We start from the raw sequence: 21,014 nt of genomic DNA on the forward strand, positions 1-21,014 counted from the left end.
TCGACATCATTCTTAACTCTCTGGAACTGCTGGTACAATGTTTTATGTTTTTTGAGATCCTTATGCTTTTCAAGTGCAAATTTTGCTCATTTTTCTAAAAAATTTTCTTGACTTTGAACATTTTTTTTTGTAATCAGTGTATATGGCGTCTTCCATTTGATAATTCATCCATCGAACATCTCAAGATTTTGATGCGAGATTTTCTTCTAAAGTTGTGCACATATTAATCCAGCTTTGGTGTTTTGTCCAGTTTTACTCAGTTGGATGTTTGTTTTATGATTTATTTCACTTGAAAGATGCTCTTTGTGCAATCTCGGCGATTTTATTTTGTTCGGTATTGATATCTGAATTTTTTTTGATGTTAGATGTTTGGAATTCAATCAATGAAAATTGTTTCATAATTGTGATTTCAACAAAAGTTTGTGATATATCATAAAATATATTAGTATTCAGAATCTTGTTTTTGCTCTGCCTTTGCAAATTGTTATAAAGAATTTGAAGATTTTATCTTTTTTTCTGTTAATCATTTGTATGCAGTTGATTTCTTTTCACATAATGCGGCTCTGAGAGTATGTTGGAATTACTATCCTGATATTTTGAGCTGATATATATGACTGAAATTACTGATATTTGTGTTCTCAGAAATATCTTGGGACGGCTTTGATAAAGAGAGAGAGAGAGAGAGAGAGAGAGAGAGAGAGAGAGAGAGAGAGAGGAGAGAGAGAGAGAGAGGGAGAGAGAGAGAGAGAGAGAGAGAGAGGAGAGAGAGAGGAGAGAGAGAGAGAGAGAGAGAGCGAGAGGGAGGGGGAGGGGGAGGGGGAGGGGGAGAGGGAGAGGGGGAGAGAGAGAGAGAGAGAGAGAGAGAGAGAGAGAAGTATTCACTTTAATAAAGAGCAGTTCTCTTTAATTGCTCTCGATCGAAGTTCGAAGCAATTATTGTAAGTGCTGGTATCTTTTTATGCAAATATTTTGCTTGACCTTTTGAATTTCACTTGAGTAAATTTTTCACGCTCGACATTGTGACCTTTCTGACTTTCTGAAAGCTTGTCTAGCCTATGCCCTGTTATTATTTGTTATTAGTCTGTTTATTTTAAATTTTTTGGAATGCTGTAACAGCAAAACAAATTATCCATTGTTTGCTTGAAACCTAAACTTTCCCTAAGCCTAATCTGCCTTATGCTTTCGCATTTTCTTTTGGGTCGTTGAGTTAATTGCTGTGTTCTGTATTTTTCAGACTGAGTATTTCGTGATAATTATTAGCTTGGTCATTTGCCAGTTGTTTCTAATGAGACAAAACTTTGCGGCTTCAAAATTTGATAGTGTTTTGTCTGTCAAAACTTCGTCCGGAAGGTTCAAATTTGTGAGTTTCGTATGGTTTCAGAAAGTCGTTATTGGTTTTGCTCGCTGGCTTCAATGATTTCAATGCTGAAACTTTTCTGCTTCCGACAGGAATTTAAATTTTAAATCTTTCGTTGCAAAAGAATATTAGTTTTCGGTCGATAGATAATTATTTTAGGGTGCAATAACGGTTTTGTTTGGGAAGGTCCTGCGCTTCGAATCGCTTGCGGAATTATTCGGGCTCTGTATTTAGATTGTCAACTTTTTTGTTGCGTTCTAGGACTTCACTTTCACTTCAATGCAACTTTTTGTTGATTCATTGGCGGATTTTTTGGCAGATTTGCGATGATGTTTTTCCATGTTTTGTCATTCACTTGAATAATTCTTTGGTATTTTCTGTTTTTCCTCTCTGAAACTTACTTTCGCTCTCTCTCTCTCTCTCTCTCTCTCTCTCTCTCTCTCTCTCTCAATTTGCTTACTTTATTAAGACGATTTAGAGCTAAAAAGTACTGGACAATTTTTGCAGGTAGCTTTAGGCTAGATAAGTGTATATCAAATACAGAGTCATATAGGTCTAATTCCTTTTATTAATATTTTAAAACAACTTGGCAATCTGCCAGCTATGTTCATAATATTCAGCTAAATTTGTTCGGTTAAGGGGTTTCTCGTGCTGGTGTGGTTGTTTCCATTTATTGGAATGGAAATATGCCCGCATCTTTTTCATCAGACCGAATATTGCATAGATGACTTGGAATTTAAGATTTACGTAGGAGCCTTAGCATCATCAGAGAACAAAACGGTGAACAAGAACTAGCGCCATAAACGCAGATAAAATTTGTTTTTAAAATGAACTGAGTTACTATAATCCAGGAATATACATGATTGCTCAGTTTTATATTCCTGGGATGTGCGTTCTATTCGTGAAAAACGAAATGATTTCATGAGTATAATTAAGTCTAGGCGATGTTGATGTGAAAGTGCGTCTGTTAAACCTTCCCTAGTCACTGAGTGTGCAATGACCCGCTATTTGTTCTTTGGCAGGAATTACAGAAGTCGAGCTGGTGGGAGCGTGTGTTTGGAAAAGAGGTCTGGCTTCATATCTGCGCAGCTTTTCTGTTGCTTCTTGCGGGGGGCTGATTTTCACTTTGTCACTGCAAAACTATTCTGTCCTGAAGTCAAGTCTTTTGTTTTAGAAATCCTCAACCGCGTCCGATAATTCATTTTCAAACTCGTCTGTTGATGATGCGCCAATTGTGACTGAGATCACAAATTTATCCTCCCCTACCTCAGCTGATATCAATTGCACACAGTCGTCTACATTTCCCACAATTGAGGACAGGAGTTGTAGGGAGTCGTCTTTGGGTGGCAGGGGCAGGTCCCCCAACCACCTCTCTCTTGATTTCTGCCCAGTGCCCTATATTGAGGAGGTGCTCAAGTTCTTTCCCACAGACTTTGCCACCCATTACAAGGTATGGTTGAAAGTTCACACTTTGAAGACAATGTCTTTGAAGTGAATGGTATCAACAAGTTCGCAAGATGAAAATTATTTGGATAGATGAAACTTATAATAGAAATAATTAATATAAGTTGGTATTCACAAATCTTCAAAGTAGTGCATGATCTAAATATACGCCAGTTCATGTTTAGTTGGTTTGAAACAAAGATTATAGCAATTAGGTTAGTCCTGCTAGGCTTTTTTTAATAGCCCCAAAGCGATAGCTGAGGCTATTATTGGCCTTCTCTTGGTTTTTAAAATTACAAAGTATTTGGTTTGTATTGGTGTGCCGTCTTTTTTAAAGCATCTGTTCACTTTTCACGTCTGTGAGCAGTCAAATTAGAGTGGTATTTTTAATCACGCTAGAGTAGTAAAGCGAGCGAAAAAGTGAGTAGGTTTGAAGCGTGATTTTTGTCAAAATACCTTCAAAGTGTAGTTTGTAGTTGGTGTTTAAACAAATTTTAGGTTTTTGAAAGCGATTTTCACGTGCGGGCACTTGACTGCTGTTTTCAGTGATTATTCTCTTGAGTGCTATTAATGTGATACATATGTCTTGTTGCGTCTATTTGCAATTTATTGAACTCGTCAACGGGCATCTAATGTTTTTTTAATCGCCGCGTCCTCTATTCCAGGCGGCTATTATAGCGCTCCTAATTTTTTTTACTTCGTCTAACAGATTTTTGTTTCGTTTTATCCTGACTTCTTGGAATTGACTTTTTCAATGACTTACCTCAAAAAATGACTTCTGAACTCACTTTTGGAACTTTAAATTTTATGAACATTTACTTGTTAAAGGTCAATAGTGTGCATCTAAGTAGTGCCAAACATTTATGCCCTAAATCTTGATTATTAGAGTCTTGAGTTTTTGATTTCGAATAATAATTTTGGGATCTTCTCCGTTTGTGCCCCCAGTACGTTATGCGCCCCCCATTTACAGAGCACGTGCCATTACATAGTATGTCATTATGTAAAAAATATTGCATGTGCATCTGAGGGGTGCAAATAATATGCGCCCACTAAGCTGAAGGGGCACAAACGGAAAAGATCCTAATTTTGGAAAGCCCTATTAGGGCTTTCTCCTTAAAGAGCTTATGTGTCTCATAAAGATGACAGTCCAAAGCTAACCCGAGAAGTCCAGTGCTCTATTAAAGGACTGGTGGTCGATCTGTCTGTCTCTTCTCTTTAGTTGTTTCATTTCATGGAAGGCCCGAAGCGTCTATCGCGGCTATTTTCCGGCTATCTGCCGGCTATGTTTAATAGCCGCGACGCGATAGCTGAGGGTATTATTGGCCTTCTCTTGTTTTTTTTATTTCAACATTTTTGTTTAGACCATATGACGTCACAATCACTTCAAATCCGCTTTTTGTTCAATCGTTCATGCAATATCAACTGAAGTGCGTGCGTGACGTCATTTTTCAGTTTCATTGGAGTTTTTTGTTCATTCGCGTGAACAAAATTTTTTGGTCACACGTGGCTTACCTCATTCTCAAAAATGACTTCTCACTAAAATTGACTTTTCTCCACTTCAATTCAAAGAGATAAGGTCAAGCGAGTGTGTCACTTTAATTGAAGATTATTTGAGAGCAGTGAAGAGAAGTAGTATTAGGATAAACAAATTCTTAATAAAAAATATAGCATGTCAGAATTTAATAAAAATGATTTTTTGGTCTGTTTCTTTTAGTATCTTTTTGAGATTGCAGGTCTACAAAGCTATTGCGGCTATTTTCTGGCAATCTGCAAGCTATGTGTAATAATTGCCGCGAAGCGATTGCGGCTATTATTGGGGACTTCATGTTTTTAATTCGGCGTCTCCATCGATGTTTCTTACAACCTGACTTCTTGGAATTGGCTTTCTCAATGACTTCTACTGTTGCAGTTGAATTTTGTTTGCGTGACGTTATTTCTGCTTTTAGGTCAATTGCGTTACTTACCACTCAGAAAATGATTTCTGAACTCACTCATGGAACTTCAAATTTTATTAACATTTACTAGTTAAAGATCAATAGTGTGCATCTAAGTAGTGCCAAACTTATATCCCTAATTCTTGTGTATTAGTCTTGAGTTTTTGATGTCGAATATTAATTTTGAAAAGATCTTTCATGACTTTGAAAAAACCCAAACCATAACACCGTTATGGTTTTTTCCTTATAGAAGGTCTGGTGGACGATCTGTCTATCTTATTTCTTCAGTTGTTTCGATTCATCGAAGGCCACAATCGTTTAACGTGTCTGTTTTCCGGCAATCTGCCGGCTATGTTGTTGACACTATTTGTTATAAAATTCGATGTTTGCCCCTCTTTTTAATATCTCTGTTGTCTTTATCACTTTATCAATAATGACAGTATCACTGTTTGCTAATAAGGCGTAATTGAACCTAATTAGATGTTCAAATTTATGTCGACTTGTTTTCAAGACTTATTTGTTCTGAACATATTGTTAAACATTTCGTTGCCTGCAAATTATCTCTCTAGGGGAGGTCTCATAGGTTGCTAATTTGAATTATTTTAATCTGTTTAATTGTTTCAGTTCAAAGCTAGTCTTTTTATGACCTTGACTTGCAATCTGTTCATGAAATATTTTGAATTTTTTAAATTTTCCGAGTCTCTGTTGCTTTGCGTGACTTTTAAAATTAATTTCGTTATTTGGTCGTATTTTTGTCCTATCATTTAGTCTCAATATTGACTGTTTTTTTAGTTATAGTGGTTAATGAGGAGTTGAACCTAATTAGTTTCTTCTTAACATCCGTTTTTTCGTTTTGGCGCTTCCTTTTCAAAAAATAAAAAAAATTAGTTTTTTTGTTTCGGCTGTTGTCTTGCAGTAAGTCTCAAAAGTAACAATTCTTGTTTAGAACTGCCTAAGAATGTATCTTACGGCTTCTGAAGTTTGATAATATGCTGTGGTTAAGGATATTGGCATGTAGTTTTGAGAGTCTTATCTTATCGCCATCGAGATTCTCATTGTTGCCATTTTCTTTAGTTTTGGTCTGTTTTTCGATTTCTCGCCAATATTTCCACAAAGATGTTGTTTTGTGTAACTATTCTAAGGATGCGTAGATTCAAGGTTTTGCTATTGCTGGAGATTCTATAAACACGAGTCTGAAAAAAGCTTATAAATGTTTCGATTTTTTTGTGAATTTTTTGTCATATATGGTCACGGCCGTTGTTGTCTATCTTATTTTGATCTTGCTGTTAAGATGTTGGTTGTCAGTTCCTTAATTAATTCAATTATTTGGATTGTAATTCAGGGCTTGTCCTGCTATGTTTTTCATTTCAAGATTTTTGTTACGACCATATGACGTCAATCACTTCAAATGTGCTTTTTTATTCTTTCAAGCAATTTCAACTGAATTGCGTGACATCATTTCTCACTCTTATTGGAATGAATTACTTTGTTCATTCGCGTGATTAAGTTTTTGGTCAGACGTGAATTGCCTCACTTTCAAAAATGACTTTCGTCACTCTGAATTTGCTTTTCTGCACTTCAGTTCGAACGGATAAGGTCAAGTGAATGTGTGTCACTGTAATTGAAGGTTATTCGAGGGCAGCTAATAGAAACAGCAATAGAATATACAGATTCCTTATCATCAAAATATAACATCTCAGCAATTTAAAAAAAATCTTTCTTTGCTCTGCTTGTTTTCTATTTTTTGAGCCTGCAGTTCTACAAAGCTATTGCGTTTATTTTCTTGTAGTGTGCCAGTTTTTTTTGTACAACCGAATTTTCTTCTGAGCTTTTTAATTGCTATCATGGCGCGTTAGTAGTCTCTAAGTATGAGATTAACAAAGCTTTTGAGTCACCGCCCTCAGTAACCCCACCCCCTCCACTGGCGCTTCTCAAACACCTCCCATCTACCTTTCTCCATTTGGTGGTTTGAACCCCCCTCTCATCCAGCCCTCAACAATACCCTTCCACCAACGCGTGGCACTCCACTTAACTACCCCAACTTCAATGCTAGCATCCCCAAGTGCGAGTGGCTACTACCGAGGCCAACTGCTTGCCGCCTCATTGAAAGCAATGCGTCCGAGTTTAGTCTGTTGTTTTTTCGTCTGGCTTTCTGTCCCCAAAACAGGATAACCAGTTAAAGCTCGTTGTGGTTAAGTCGCTCTGTAGCTCTTAGAGCCTTCGTGAGTTCTAATTGAACGTTTTGCGGAAACGCTGAGAAAGGAAGAATTTTCTAAGGAAGAATTTTTAGAAAATGCCTAATAAATCTAATAAATGATAGTGCTTGTTTGCAGACGTTTCTTTTGCAGTTATCTTGCAAACGTGACTTTCGTCAGGTCCTTGCAATTTGTTGACGCAAAAAAGCCGTTCATTTGAAAGAGTGACAGCGGAACTTGTTCAACCATTCTTTATTCATTGTAATTGCGTTTACTTGTTTTTGACATAGTCGTTGCACAGGGAAATATTTGTCTAAAGAGCATTGTTAACATACTCTGATTTATGATATTTTTCATTCTTGCAATTTTTCATATTAATTATCCTATCGCGTTATTTTTGTTGACGATCAATGCCATGAAATTAAATTTTGGCAATTCCTAAAAAACGACGCCTTGGATAAATGCTATCAGACATCTACTTTGGGAATGGGATTTTTGTGACAAAATATGAGCTCTCAATTCCTTCTAGTTTTCGAGTTATCGCAATTTTTCAAAAAATTTTGAATTTTTCACGCTAGAATTGCTTCTGAAAAACTTAGAAAAATTTTTAAACCGAAAAATTTTGGAGGCCTAATTTATGCCTCCAGTAGGTTTAACGAGTTTTGAGCTTTAATGAGGCTGATGTTAATTTTTGTCGAATATAGCGAAAATATTTTTAAGTTTTTTTTCCATTTCTTCATTTTTCTATGTTTTTGTTATCATAGGAACTTCTTTGTTGAAATAGTCCTACTGCCTATTTTACAGTCTCTAAGGGCAGGGCGTGTGGGTTTAAATACCCCGTTGCCTGTCCACTTTGATCATGTTTGTACGAGTCAATATTTACGTTTATTTTTAATAGCCGCACAGCGGTAGCTGAGGCTATTATTGGCCTTCTCTTGGTTTTTTTTTTATTTCGTCGTCATGATTTTTGTTACGACCATATGACGTCACAGCCATTTTTTGTTCCTTCGTTCATGCAATTTCAACTGAATTGCATGTGTGACGTCATTTTTCGCTCTTAGTGGAGCGAGTTTTTTTGTTCATGCGCGTGATTAAATTTTTGGTCACACTTGACTTACCTCACTCTCAAAAATGACTTCCTCACTTTGAAATTGACTTTTATTTACTTTAATTCAAAGAGATAAGGTCAAATGGGTGTGTATCACTCTAAATGAAGGTTATTTGAGATCAGCTAATAGAGGCAGCAATAACTTATACAGATTTTTAACCAAAATATAACAGATCAGCCTTCAATGAAAAGACGAATTTTTTTGGTCTGTCTTTTTTACTGTTTTTTTTTAGACTGCCGATCTACGAATCTATTGCGGCTATTTTCTGGCAATCTGCCAGCTATGTTTTGTACTTGCTGTTACTTATTTGGTACTTGATCAAAGAAATAAATTCTTTCTTTCTTTCTTGGCAGGTGAACTGTATATCAGGATGTGATAACATAATGAGAATTTGAAACGCGAGAAACTTTGCAATGACCAAGAGCATTGAATTGCAGGGTGTGTCTAAGTTAGCTCTGTCAAAGTGCAAGAAGGTCTGTTTTTGTGCGCAAATTGGTGTTTGTTTAAAGTTTTATATCTCTATCCATCTCAGGATCGTTAAATTGAGCAAATCATTAGAGAGCCTGCAGATTAAGTGGAAATTTGCTTCATCATGTGTTCGGCTGTGATAAATGTAGGGCTACTATTTACTTCCGCTTTCTTTCCCGAATCATAATTCATTTTTCGTAACAATAAGGCTAATGTTCAGTTCTGTCATACCTTCAGTTGGCGTTTTTATGGCAAATAGAAGTAAAAGGATTGCTCATAAGTGTAATGCTCACGATTTGCTTGATCCCTGCTTCTCGTCTGCCTGGCAGGAAAGTTCTTTCAACTGTTTGAAATCATATCTGGCAACAGTTAGGCCATAGTTCCTACAAAATGCGGAGTTTTTTTGGCTATCAATGATTATTTTTTTGCTGAAAAAATATAATGCAAGACCATCTATTACTCGTTTTATGAATTTATGAAGAGAAGGCCTTAAATTTATCCGACGTTGACGACCTGTTGAATAAATATTTCCATTCGTTGTACAGCATGCTTGTCAATTATGAGGTAATCCACGATGCTTTAGTGCATGCTGATCTCGTTCATGATATCATGTATTCGATAACGGAAATTGCAAAGTATCTGAGCGAAGTTCCTGTGGTTACCAAAAATTGATCACATGCCGCCATCTTTGATGGCTTATGATAGCAAAGGTCTTTTTATAACTGCGAAGCTGTAAGCTGAGCAGAGCTATTTTGCGGTGCTCTTGGTTTTTTTTACAATTCAAAGAATTTGAATTGTATTGGGGCGCTGTCTTTTTTTAAAGATCTGTTCACACATTTTCATGATTTTTGAAGTCAAATTGGAGTAGTGATTTTGGTCACGCCGAAACAGGAAATGGAGCGAAAAAGCGAGGGGTTTTACGGCGTGAATTTTTTTCGCTCTAATTTTAAAATAGAGTGAGTAAACGGTGTTTGAACAAAAATTTGATTTCTCCCCAGTGGTTTTTTGTTCACATGCGGCAATTTCACTCTGATTTTTACTGTTTTTTTGATTTTTTGGATCGGTATTTCTAAATGGTTTTGTCACGCCCCTATTTCGTCCCTCATAGTTACGTGATGATATTCCTTAAAATATCTTTAATTAAGTGCTTTATATTAATTAATATTCATTCAGTTTCAAGGCCATATATAGCCAATATTTCCATCTAGGCCTGTAACCTTTAATTTGTTTATGTTTACGAAAAACAACCGCAGATTGACAGTTTTACTAGCAAACATATCAAGTGCCTAAAAGCCTCAATATTTACTTTTTTGAGTTTCTTGAAGATAAATTCACATAATTAGTAAATAACTTCATGAGAGATTATGTACTTGGTGAAGTAATTATTCTGATAAAGTAGGTGCTAATACGGAATTGTATATGTACTGAACAAACACCAAGAGACGTACAAAAGCCGGAAATTGCCCAACTTGTAAATCAGTAAATATTTGCGAAGGACCAATACAACTGAAGGCACAGTCCTGCGGAACCCACTATCAGCAGAACGCTGGAGAACCAGCCTGACAATCAGTTGCCTAACATCTTGTAAAACCTGATAAAAACTTGAGAAACTTCTTGCTAAATTTATTGAATAATTATTGCTAAAACAATTAAAGATTGAACTGGAAAATCTTTATAAAATTCTAAGTTACACCAGGCTTCTACTGAGCTGAATAACTCTGAGAAAAGCTATTAGATACAAGGCAAACTAGTGGATATATCACGCATCTGAACCGCTCAATAAAAATCTATTACTAGCTAATTTTATTTCAAAATATATCTGCTAAAAATCGCACTGTGAAACACCAAATAAGTCCTTGTAAAATGCCAATTATTCAAGTTAATTACTCTTAATATAAACCTCAATAACACCACGAGGAACACTACTAAAATCAGTGCGTGACAGGTTTTCTCAATCCGTTCTTAATTCATTCTAGGCCTAGTTTTTTTGTTTGAACCAAATCTCCATTTCTCGCTGGTGATTTTTTTGTTCTCATGCGGAATTTTGACATTGATTTTCTGTTTTTTGTCCGTGCTGTTTGTCTGGGTTTTTTTGTATAATCAATGAAAATTCTTTGAATTGTACGTCAGGACTTGTCCTGCTATGTTTTTTTGTTTCGTCGTCTGACGCTCTTTTTCGTTTCACATTTGTTAACACAGCAAAACTGAAAAGTCAATTTCTGAATAACTTCTTCCTCTCACTTACAGCGTTTGCGCGCGTGACGTCATTTCTCATCCTCTCTCTAGCAAAGGTTTTAAGTTCTTTAGCGGGATTAGATTTTGATCATACGTGACTTACCTCACTCAATAAAATGACTTTTGCATGTTAAAACTTAAGTTAAATTTGAATTAGTTTAAGGTCAAAAGGAACTCATGTGTTTAATAAAGCTCCCTAATGAAAGGGCTTCTGCGCATTGACTTTTAACAAGCTTTATTAATTCATCGCTTAATGTTTTTTACCAAGTTTTTTGATCAGCGTCAGTTTTTTTTCAATTTAGATCTGTATCTGTTTCTATCTCTATTATACGGCACGCAAGTGTTCTTTCGCAGCTGTTCCGGCATTCTGCTGGCTATGTTTTCTGTTTAATCCTGTTATAAGCGCTCAAGTTTGGCCTAGTTTTTGGAAATGTGCTTTCAAGACCCCCTACATACATATGCTGCAAAACGACAGGATACTATATCAATCTGTAAGACAGTGAGGGATCAGTCGTCAGTTAGCAAGTCAAGAAGCGACAGACAGTGTCAGTCTCATCTCGTGGCCTTCTAAATGAACTGGGGTACGAGACATGAGCGCAACCATGGATGACAAGTTGCATAAATCTTAAAACTTACCTGGTGCTGCACAAACGATCAAAGCAGACACATAGACTCGAGGTGTCATTTCATCCCAGAACAAGTTGATGACAACTCAATCAAGCTTATTTACACTCCAACAGATGCAATGAGAGAATAACTTTTACGTAGCAGCACCAATCTGAATTCTGATTGGATCTAGTGGCAACAATCTGAGTGGATGTATCAGAACATAGATACGAACTCAGAACAATATCTTAGAGCTTAAAAACTTATTTTATATTAATAAAATCGGAAAGAAAAGCAATTGATCAGATTGAGCTGTGTGTTTGTCAGATATTGATTTTTATATACTAATATTGAATGGTAAATGGATCTTCTTGAACGATCTCAAGTGAAGGAAATTTATGTAATAATGAAATCACACCACCTCATGCATCACCTGATTTTCGATATATTAATCAATTAACAAATCTAAACTTTAAATATTGTTTATTTTTCGGAATATGAATACGACCAATTTTGGATAAAGTTTTCACTCTTCTCCTATTTTGAGTCTTCTAAATTTAATTTCTCGTTCTTTGCGTCGTGAAATGATGCCGCTAATTTTAAAGTAGAGTGAGACAACGGTGTTTGAACAACCATTCGCATTCTCGTGTGTGGTTTTTTGTTTACATGCGGCAATTTGACTTTATTTTTTTCTGCAGTTTTTTAATTGTTTCAGGACTTGTCCTCTTATGGTTAATAGCCGCACAGCGATAGCTGGGGCTATTATTGGTCTTCTCTTGGTTTTTTATTTCGTCGTCAAGATTTTTGTTACGACCATATGACGTCACAGCCACTTCAAATCTGCCTTTTGTTCATTCGCTCATGCAATTGCAACTGAAGTGCGTGCGTGACGTCATTTTTCGCTCTTAGTGGAGCGAGTTTTTTGTTCATTTGCGTGATTAAATTTTTTGGTCACACGTGACTTACAGCACACTCAAAATTGACTTCCTCACTTTACCTTAATTCATTGAGATAAGGTCAAGTGAATGTGTGTCACTCTAAATGAAGGTTATTTGAGAGCAGCTAATAGAGGCAGCAATAACATAGATTAGATTCGTAATCAAAATATAACATCTCAGCCTTCATTGAAACGACTAATGTTTTGGTGTCTTTTTTGGTCTGTTTTTTAAGACTCTAGATCTACAAAGCTATTGCGGCTATTTTCTGACAGTCTACTTGCTATGGTTTTAATTTTACAGCCTGTTCCCTGTTTTCTAAATTTTTTGCAGAAAGGCTAACTATTAGAGAAATCTTAGTTTTTGAGTTTTTAAGTTGTGGTAGAGTTTTTTAATAATGAATCTCAGGGCGTCTGAAAATCCAGAATTTTAGCCAAAACATTTGATTTAATAAATGTACTGAGCTTAATTTGGATAGAATTGGGCAATGCGTGTTGTGTTGGTATTTTGATATCCTAAATCGTGCTCAATTTGGTCTAATATATTTTTTTGCAAAATCTATCATTTTATATTGCATTAATCGTTCTGAAGTTTTTGGCAACGGTTATATGACTGTTTTATTGGATCTAGTGAACTATTTTTTAAATTTTGGAGTTATGTTGGAGTTCCTGGCATCAAGTTTTTAGTGATCATGTTATTAATTACGATTTGAAGATGACCCCCAAATGATTGTTTAGCTCGTTGATTTGACAAATTTGGTGGCCCGTCCTCCTGTCTTTTTTTCGTCAGACCCGTCCTCCTGTTTCCTTTTGATCATCTGGGATAAGGGAGTTATCGTTATATACTTTTTCAACCGAACTCTCGTTATTTCTTATTGTTTTGTTAATAGTTCATTTTTCTTCAGATGTTGGATATTCTTCAAAAACTTAGCAAAGAATGTTATCCAAGAAGAGACCGGAGAGTGACTTTGAATTTTCATGATGTAGAAATGCAAGTTTACCCAACTTGAGCATCACGCGTGCTCAAGTTGGGTAAACTTGAATTTGCATCCGCAGAATGGTCTCGTTTTAATTTGATGGCATCTGTATCTGCACTTGTTTTAGGTGAGGCCATCTCATCCTAGAGACCCGTCATTTGTCTCTCCATCCTCTTTATCACCGCAACTCCCAGTTTTTGACCCAACATCCCCTAGCCAAACAATTTTAAATGATCCAACATCTGGCCTGGACGGCATTCGGGATAAATTACCCCCTCGAATTCCAGGAACTAATTCGGCTGCCAATTCAGCGTGCAATGTGGTTGATAGTCTCTGTAAGCATTCATTACCTGATCCAGATGATTCTGGATGTGGTGGGATATCGGGTGCCACTTGCTTCCGAACATCAAGTTTAGTGAGGAGTTTACTGGGCACTGACAAAAATGAGAACGTTCCTTCTAGCGACTTCAGCTCTTTAATGTCTTCGGCTGCTTCAAGCGTATTAAGCAGCAACTCTGTATCTTCAACTAGCGGTGAACAAGATAAAATGTATTCGAATTCTGGCGCCTCGTGCAAACGTGGTGTACACTTGAGAAATGTTAGGGTTTTGGCAGCTTCGGAGATGTCTGGGTCATCAACATTCGCATCCTCTACTGGAAAAACTATCAAGTATTCCAAATCTTCAAGTTCTGGACAATCGTCAGGTTCTGGAGGAAATCAGAAGAGGGGATCGATAGGAGGTCACGGTAGCAACAATTCAGCTGGAAGGAAGTCTAAAACCTCAATCGCGTCGGCGCATTCCTGACAAAAAATGGAGCCAATTTGTTTTTCACGGACTGGAACCCTTGATGACCAGTTTAATGTACAATGAGTTGCTCTATAATTTTATGAATCCAAAATTTGCCCATATCGGCGTAATCGTCACCTTAGAATAATTCATTGCTCTTGTCAGAAGGAGCTCTAATCAATTAAACGTTAATTATTTTTGTTCTGGGCATTGGAATTGGCTAAACGAATAGTCTCGTCTGTTTATGCTACCCTGAGTGTGCATTTCCTCAGTATGACTTAAGATGGCTTTTTGTGTCCTATTGTATAAATGGCTCATAAAGTCTGTTATTAGAACAGTAGTAGTTGATGCTTCGTGCTCTCCCTCGCATTAACTAGCTTTACATAGAGTCAAACTAACTATTGAGTAGCTAACGAATGTTATATATACATATTAATTGTTGTACATAGATGTCTTTACCTCCTTCTTCGTCTGCAATGTACAAAAAACGAGCTGATTTCTCAAAAAAAACAAACTGGAACTGGTTTCGTTCAAGGTAATATAGCATTTGTGAGTTAGAGTTTAAACTCCATTTTTTGCCTGATATCTACTTAGCAAAGTGTGTTCCGATATGCGATGGGCATAATATTAATGAAGTTGAACCCAACTGATAAAATTTTAGGGAACCCAACTGATAAAATTTTAGGGAACCCAACTGATAAAGTTTTAGGCTTCTGGCCGAGTTTCTCTATCAACTTTGGTCGTAGACGGAGATTTGAGCAACTGATCAGTTATCAGCGCCTTTTTGCCCATGTGACATTGCAGGCCTATTTTAACTATTGGATTTGGACTGAGTCTAATTCTGATTCAATCAATTGATATATTTTTACCACATATCAGTGTTTAAATTGATCCACTATTATATTTTTGACCGGAACTGTTTCCTTTCTAAACCAAGTCAAATGAACCAGTAAAAGTAAAACGCCACATACACGGGGCTTTTTTGGTATTCGTAGAATTTTTCAAAATGACTACGATGCTAATTTAGTCTAGTTTACTAGAAGAAATGGTATTTCAGAAAAGGTGTTGAACAAACCACATACCATCAGAAATTTTTGGTACATTTGTGAAAAATGGCCTTACATAAGTCCAATTTCAATCAAGTGAGCTCAGTTTGACTCCCCTGTGGTGTGAAAGATTCTTGCGGTACAATGAAGAAACCGAATATTAAAGAAATTTATGAGGAAACGGTTCTGGGAATTGCTTGGGTGTGTAAGTGTGTTATAATGATCTATACTAGTTACACCTCTCTATTGTCAATCGATGTTGTGCCCACTCACTCTCTACCACCAGCAGCAGCTAAAGTAATCTGTCAAAACTGTCAAGGAAATGTGGTTTTTTACACTGACTCTAATATTTCATATTGACGCTAAGGAGATTTGCGAATGACCGTTGCGGAAGATGTGAAAACATAGCTGGATATACCCAGAACTGAATGGTCTGGCCCTCTGAATGGTCAGGCCATTACATTTTAACCCTAAAAAGGGACTGTAAACTCCTAAGCTGCCCGCATCGCTGTTACCAATTGGGATCCGTTGAAAATTCTCAAAAATTAAATAAAGAATATCATCAAAAGTTTCAAATTTTTGCAATTTTTACTTCGAAAATGGTGACAACCAATTGCTGAATCAGTGAGCTGAGCAATGCATACAGGTAAAGGTATATTTTTCTTGGAATGAGTGTCCGCAGTAAAATGTATTGTAGGTTTATAAATTTCATCCATAAAGATTACTTCAAATTCATTTTTCAAAAATTCCTAGCTTTCTTTGATAACCTGAGGGATTGTTGATCTTTTTAATTGCCGACGTCAGCATCTCAGCGGCAATTACACTATGGTACCAAAAAGCTACGTACAGCATGATTTCTGCTTTTAAAGCATGATTTGCGCTAAGGCGTAAAGGTGTGAAATTTAGAAGTTTTAGGAGAAATTTCATTCTCACTTTCTCAGCTTACGCAGAAAAGATAGTTAAACCGCTTTGTTCTTTCACTGTTTGACAAGTTGTTACGCTACGAGATGTCGGATTTTCACGGTCTAAAATACAAAAGCAACTCAACTTGAAATTAAGATCCAGTGCACAGTATGCATACAAACGTTACTTTGAAAAATAACAGTTTCGAGGCCCAAAAATCGAGCGGAAGACCCCCAAAATTGTCAAGCGAATCAGAAAAAAAAGTTAGTTACCGATGTTTTGAATGATCCCAAAACGTCACTGGAGCGCATCAGAGTGGCTCATAACGCTTTCTCTTGCTACGATACATTTTACAGAGGTACAGTTCGACTAAGTCTCAAAAAATATGGCGTTTTTTTAAGAAATGCTTCAAAAAATTCAGTTTGAAGAAGAAAAGCAAGAGTTTCCGTTCAAAATGGTGCATCAATATGCTCAAGAAGCCTTTCTGAATGTTGTTTTTACTGGTAAAACAAGGGTACGCATCTCCAGCGACGGAATTGTTAGAGTTTTTTGAAGAAAGGGAACGAGATTTGAAAAAAAACAAGAACAGGAAAATTGTAAAAATGTTTTTTTGGGAAAGTTGTATAAAATTTGGAACGAAATTGACGCAGACGTCGGGAGAAACCTGTATGAAAACTATACATACTAGACGTTAAAGAAATTAGAGGTGTAATGAAACGTTATTAGAGAAAAAATTTGAACTCAAATAAGTTATATTATTAATAGCTGCCCTCATCTTCTCAGCCGGCTATTATTGCGCTCGTATTTTTTTTTTACTTCGTCAAACTTTTTTCGCTTTACCATTTTGCCGCTTTTTTGACATTTTGCGTGAAATCTTTTTGACTTCTCTAGGCTAGTTTCTCTCTTCTCTCATTCTGCTAAAAGTGAATTTGAACATCAGTTGCTAAGCAAAGCAATTCAAAATGAACAGAGTCGGTATAAAAAATTGAAGTCAGAAATCGAAACGGGATAAAAATATTTTTGTACAAAAATCTTTTTTTTTCAATATATTCCCAATCCCAATCATGCTTATTGGAATCAACGGCGGCTATTTTCCGGCAATCTGCCGGGTATGTTTTGATATTTGCATTGCTTTTTAAAAAATCTTTAGGTGTACGTAGCTCTAAAGCTTTTTGGTACCATAGTGTATTTAAGGCGATCTCCATTTTACAATTCAAAGAACTTTCATTTTCATTATTTTTGAAGTCAGATTGGATTGTTGATTATGGTCAAATCGAAACGAAGTGGAGCAAAAAAGCGAATGGAAAAAAAATTAAAGTAGTGAGAAAACGGTGTTTGTACAAAATTCAAAATTTTGCTTTCTCGCTAGTAATTTTTTGTTCGCATGCGGCAATTTTACTGATTTTTACTCTTTTTTTCGATTTTTTTGTGATCGGATTTTCTTAATAGTTTTCCAAATCCGTTCATAGTTCATTCTAGGCATAGTTTTTTTTTTGTTTAAACCAAATTTCACTTTTTCGCTAGTGGTTTTTGTTCACATGCTGAATTTCTTTAATCTTTGATTTTCTGTTTTTTTTTATATTTTTGATCCGATTTTTTTTAAATGGTTTTTCCAGTTCACTCACAATCCCTACCAGAGCTAGTTTTTTGTTAATTTATGAAAATTCTTTGAATTGGAACTTCTTGAACGATCTCAAGTGAAAGAACTTTTTGCTCGTAATAATGAAATGACATCACCTCATACATCACTTGATTTTTGATATATTAACCTTTTAACAAATCTTAACTTCAAATATTGTTTATTTTTCGGACTATAAATACGACCAATTTTGGATAAAGTTTTCACTCTTCTCCTATTTTAAATCTTCCAAATTTCATTTCTCGCTCTTTGCGTTGTGAAATGCTGCCTCTAATTTTAAAGTAGAGTGGGACAACGGTGTTTGAACAACCATTTGCATTCTCATGTGTGGTTTTTCGTTTACATGCGGCCATTTGACTTTGATTTTTACTGCAGTTTTTTGAATTGTACGTCAGGACTTGTCCTGCTATGTTTTTCAGTTCGCTTTTCGATCACGTTTTTCGTTTTACATAAGTCTCGATTCTCACGCATGACTTTTGACTTGCCTCATTCATTTTTTCAACAGAATGGATTTTTTCAAAAGTCAAATGAGCAATATCAAAAGATCAAAGGAAAGAGGATAAGCGTAAAGAGCCCGGTCATTAAGTCATATCGCATTAGTTTATCAACGTCCATTAAAGTGATTGCTAGCTGTCATTAGTATTATGTTTAATAGCGTTCAGTTTAAACGCTGAATTAAGTGTAATTTTAGAATCTAACTGAATACGTAGAATTTGCGCAGCAAATAAAAAAAATTGGCACATAGAAAATTTTTTTTATTTTAAATGAATTTTGAAATTTTTCATTTGATGAGCTGTGTATATTTTAGGAGCTATTAAGTTTCTCTACAGTTTGGAAATGGTTTATTTTAAGACTTCAGCAATGAAACTTTTTGCAACTTTTTCATCTTGAATAGATTTCATTCAAAATTGAAACGAATCATAAAACAAAGGTTAGGGACAATATCTCAAAGAGCGGAGATTAGAACTTTCTCTTGTCACGTGTGCATTATCAGAGGGAAAGCAGCTCGGTCATCAGGATTTATGGAGACGCATTTATCAGACGAGAGTTAAGCATATGGGTTGGAGTAATAGCAGATTCTCGCGATATGATGAGCATGAAAGAACCCCCTTGCGATGGTTCTGTGCACCAAATCATCACCTTGATTATTGGATGGGAGTCTCAATTACTTTCAATAGAATCCAAGAGCCGACGAGATATCGTTACCTGCAGCCTCAAAAATAATTGTCAGGTAATCGCCTGAATAACCAAGTAAAGCGACCACTTGTATTCGTTGAGCCCGCGAACTGCGAAGAAATGCACAGCATCACATAGAGCAACCATGCGTTGCACATGCGAGTTTCCGAATACAATAATTATTTTCTCGAAGCCTAAGGAAATATAAATTATTAGAGCAAAAGCTCTAAGAAATGTGAGCATAAAATAAATGAGCCCTAGCAACGGAAAAGCGACGCCTGATAACTGAGACAGAGTAGTCCACTTTGTGACGGAGGTGGGTTTTTGCAGTTTACACTTGGTGTTGTCCGCTCTTACTTGGGGCTTAGTGGTCTCATTGTATATAATTTTGAAGTAAAAATTGACCGAGTTTTCCTAACTCCAAATTATAGAAAGAAACAATTCCTTTTTTATATCCGAGAAGAGTGGGTCCATAACAATTTTAAGTGAAGGGAGTAACATTTACGAGTAAAAAAGTTCACAATCTGCGTTATTTGAAGTGAAAATTGGCTCTAAAATATTGCGATAAAATAAAATATTTCCTCAATTTTGCCAGCCAGGCCAGTTTTTGATCAAAATCATAATGAATGCAATTGACGTAACCGAGAGATTTATAGAAAAAAAAACATCTTGACGATCGAAAAAGGAGAATTTCCAAAGAGAATTTTTGTTGAGTTAGCAAAATAAGTTTTTACCCGACCCGATTACACGCAAAGTTCTCTTGATTTATGCTGGTGAAGACTAACGGAGTGAATACATTGAAGATGTCAAGGATTCCAAATCAGAGAGAACGACCACAAGGGGTCTCTCTTTTGGAAAAAGTAGATCTAGTTCTCCTAAATACGAAACCCAGAAAGAGACAATTCCTCTTTTATATCCTAAATAGTCGTGACAAGACATGCAGTAAACGCTGGGAGCAAGAATTACAGGTCAAGTTTTTTTGCTCAGAAATAAAGTAAAACTTAAATTGAATTTTTGGCAATAACCAAATCTTCGAAAAAAGGAATTTTTCCCTCAAATTTAACAAAGACCGAATTTTGAGCAAAATCACAATGCATATAGTCGGTACAACAGAGTAGACTGTAGACAAAACAAATCGAAAAGTTTGAAGTATCACACATAATCAATGTGATCGGAAAAAGCGGGGTTCCCTGAGAAAACTGATTAGAGAGAAAGAGGTTTACTTTTACTAGACCCGATTTAAAAACTTAATGACCTTGTACGATGACCAGGAAAATTCATTGTCCTATTCGGAATAATTTGAAGGGTTATCATGATGCAACTTATTTTGGGTGAAATGAGCGTCACAATTATGGCGTTATAAGTTTTCTTGAAAGTTTTATGACCGTTGTATGATTATCAGGATGTCCTAAATATGAACTTGTATGATCACCTGGAATCATATATGAGCTTGTATGATTACCGGGATTTTCGTATGACCGGCCACCCGTTAAATTAGAAACTGTGGCTAGTCTTTACGATGCGTTGGTGTTTTAAAATTATTTTTTGTAAAAAAATTATCCAATCATCTGAGGTGTATAATTGACGCAATAAGTGGCGGTTAAAATTTTTGCCCGGTATTAGTTTTTATCCGGATTTCATTAGGTTCTCTGTAAGCCTTATTGATCAGTAGAAAGTTGTTTTGTAGAAGGGACATTTCACATCCACACAAGAACCAATTCACACCCGGAGGCCTCAAATACTAAACTCAATAATGATGACTTGCTAAACGATCTTGGCAGGTTGTGCGATTGGTTTGACAGAAATAAATTGACAGTAAATTTCCCAAAGTGTAACATGACGTGTTTTGCAAAAAGAGAGACTGTGAAAAGATTACAATTACAAGGAATAACATTGTATGACAAAGAGAGTACAAAATACCTTGGTGTAAACATTGATAAAAAACTAAGCTTTAAAACGCACATAGAAGAAATCAAGACCAAGCTTAAAAAGCAATCTATTGTTTCTAGCAATACAAAAATAGATACAGAAGGGATATTTTGATTAAGTTATACAAACTCTATGTCCAACCAGTTCTTCAGTATGGTGTACTAATTTATGGTTGCGCAAGCAAATCGGAGCTTAAACAACTTAACTGGTCACAAAATCACATAATCAGGATAATATTCGGACTAAAAAAATTCAACAGCGTCCGTGAGGTCAGAG

The 21,014-nt window shown here is 36.0% G+C and overlaps 7 protein-coding genes across 7 annotated transcripts in view; 4 read left to right on the forward strand and 3 right to left on the reverse strand.

Annotated features, from left to right (window-relative positions):
• LOC142349218 (uncharacterized) overlaps window positions 1–14,550 on the forward strand; it is a 74,124-nt gene extending 59,574 nt beyond the window's left edge. The window contains exons 7-8 of the mRNA XM_075400633.1: window positions 2,532–2,807; window positions 13,386–14,550. Of these exons, the coding sequence (XP_075256748.1) occupies window positions 2,532–2,807; window positions 13,386–14,063 (954 nt within the window). The 3' untranslated portion in view covers window positions 14,064–14,550. The remainder of the gene's footprint in view (window positions 1–2,531; window positions 2,808–13,385) is intronic.
• The window catches only part of LOC142349906 (uncharacterized), a 419,533-nt gene that overhangs the window by 252,483 nt on the left and 146,036 nt on the right, over window positions 1–21,014 (reverse strand). The window lies entirely within an intron of this gene.
• LOC142349904 (uncharacterized) overlaps window positions 1–21,014 on the reverse strand; it is a 412,979-nt gene that overhangs the window by 244,804 nt on the left and 147,161 nt on the right. The gene's annotated exons all lie outside the window — the stretch shown is intronic.
• Window positions 1–21,014, reverse strand: part of LOC142349900 (endoplasmic reticulum-Golgi intermediate compartment protein 3-like) — a 393,083-nt gene that overhangs the window by 224,911 nt on the left and 147,158 nt on the right. The window lies entirely within an intron of this gene.
• LOC142349905 (ER membrane protein complex subunit 8/9 homolog) overlaps window positions 1–21,014 on the forward strand; it is a 181,194-nt gene that overhangs the window by 138,941 nt on the left and 21,239 nt on the right. The gene's annotated exons all lie outside the window — the stretch shown is intronic.
• LOC142349901 (endoplasmic reticulum-Golgi intermediate compartment protein 3-like) overlaps window positions 1–21,014 on the forward strand; it is a 448,624-nt gene that overhangs the window by 138,920 nt on the left and 288,690 nt on the right. The gene's annotated exons all lie outside the window — the stretch shown is intronic.
• The window catches only part of LOC142349903 (uncharacterized), a 471,688-nt gene that overhangs the window by 138,912 nt on the left and 311,762 nt on the right, over window positions 1–21,014 (forward strand). The window lies entirely within an intron of this gene.

The sequence above is a fragment of the Convolutriloba macropyga genome, chromosome 11 (assembly GCF_964194025.1).
Source record: "Convolutriloba macropyga chromosome 11, txConMacr16.3, whole genome shotgun sequence".
Lineage (NCBI taxonomy): Eukaryota > Metazoa > Xenacoelomorpha > Acoela > Convolutidae > Convolutriloba > Convolutriloba macropyga.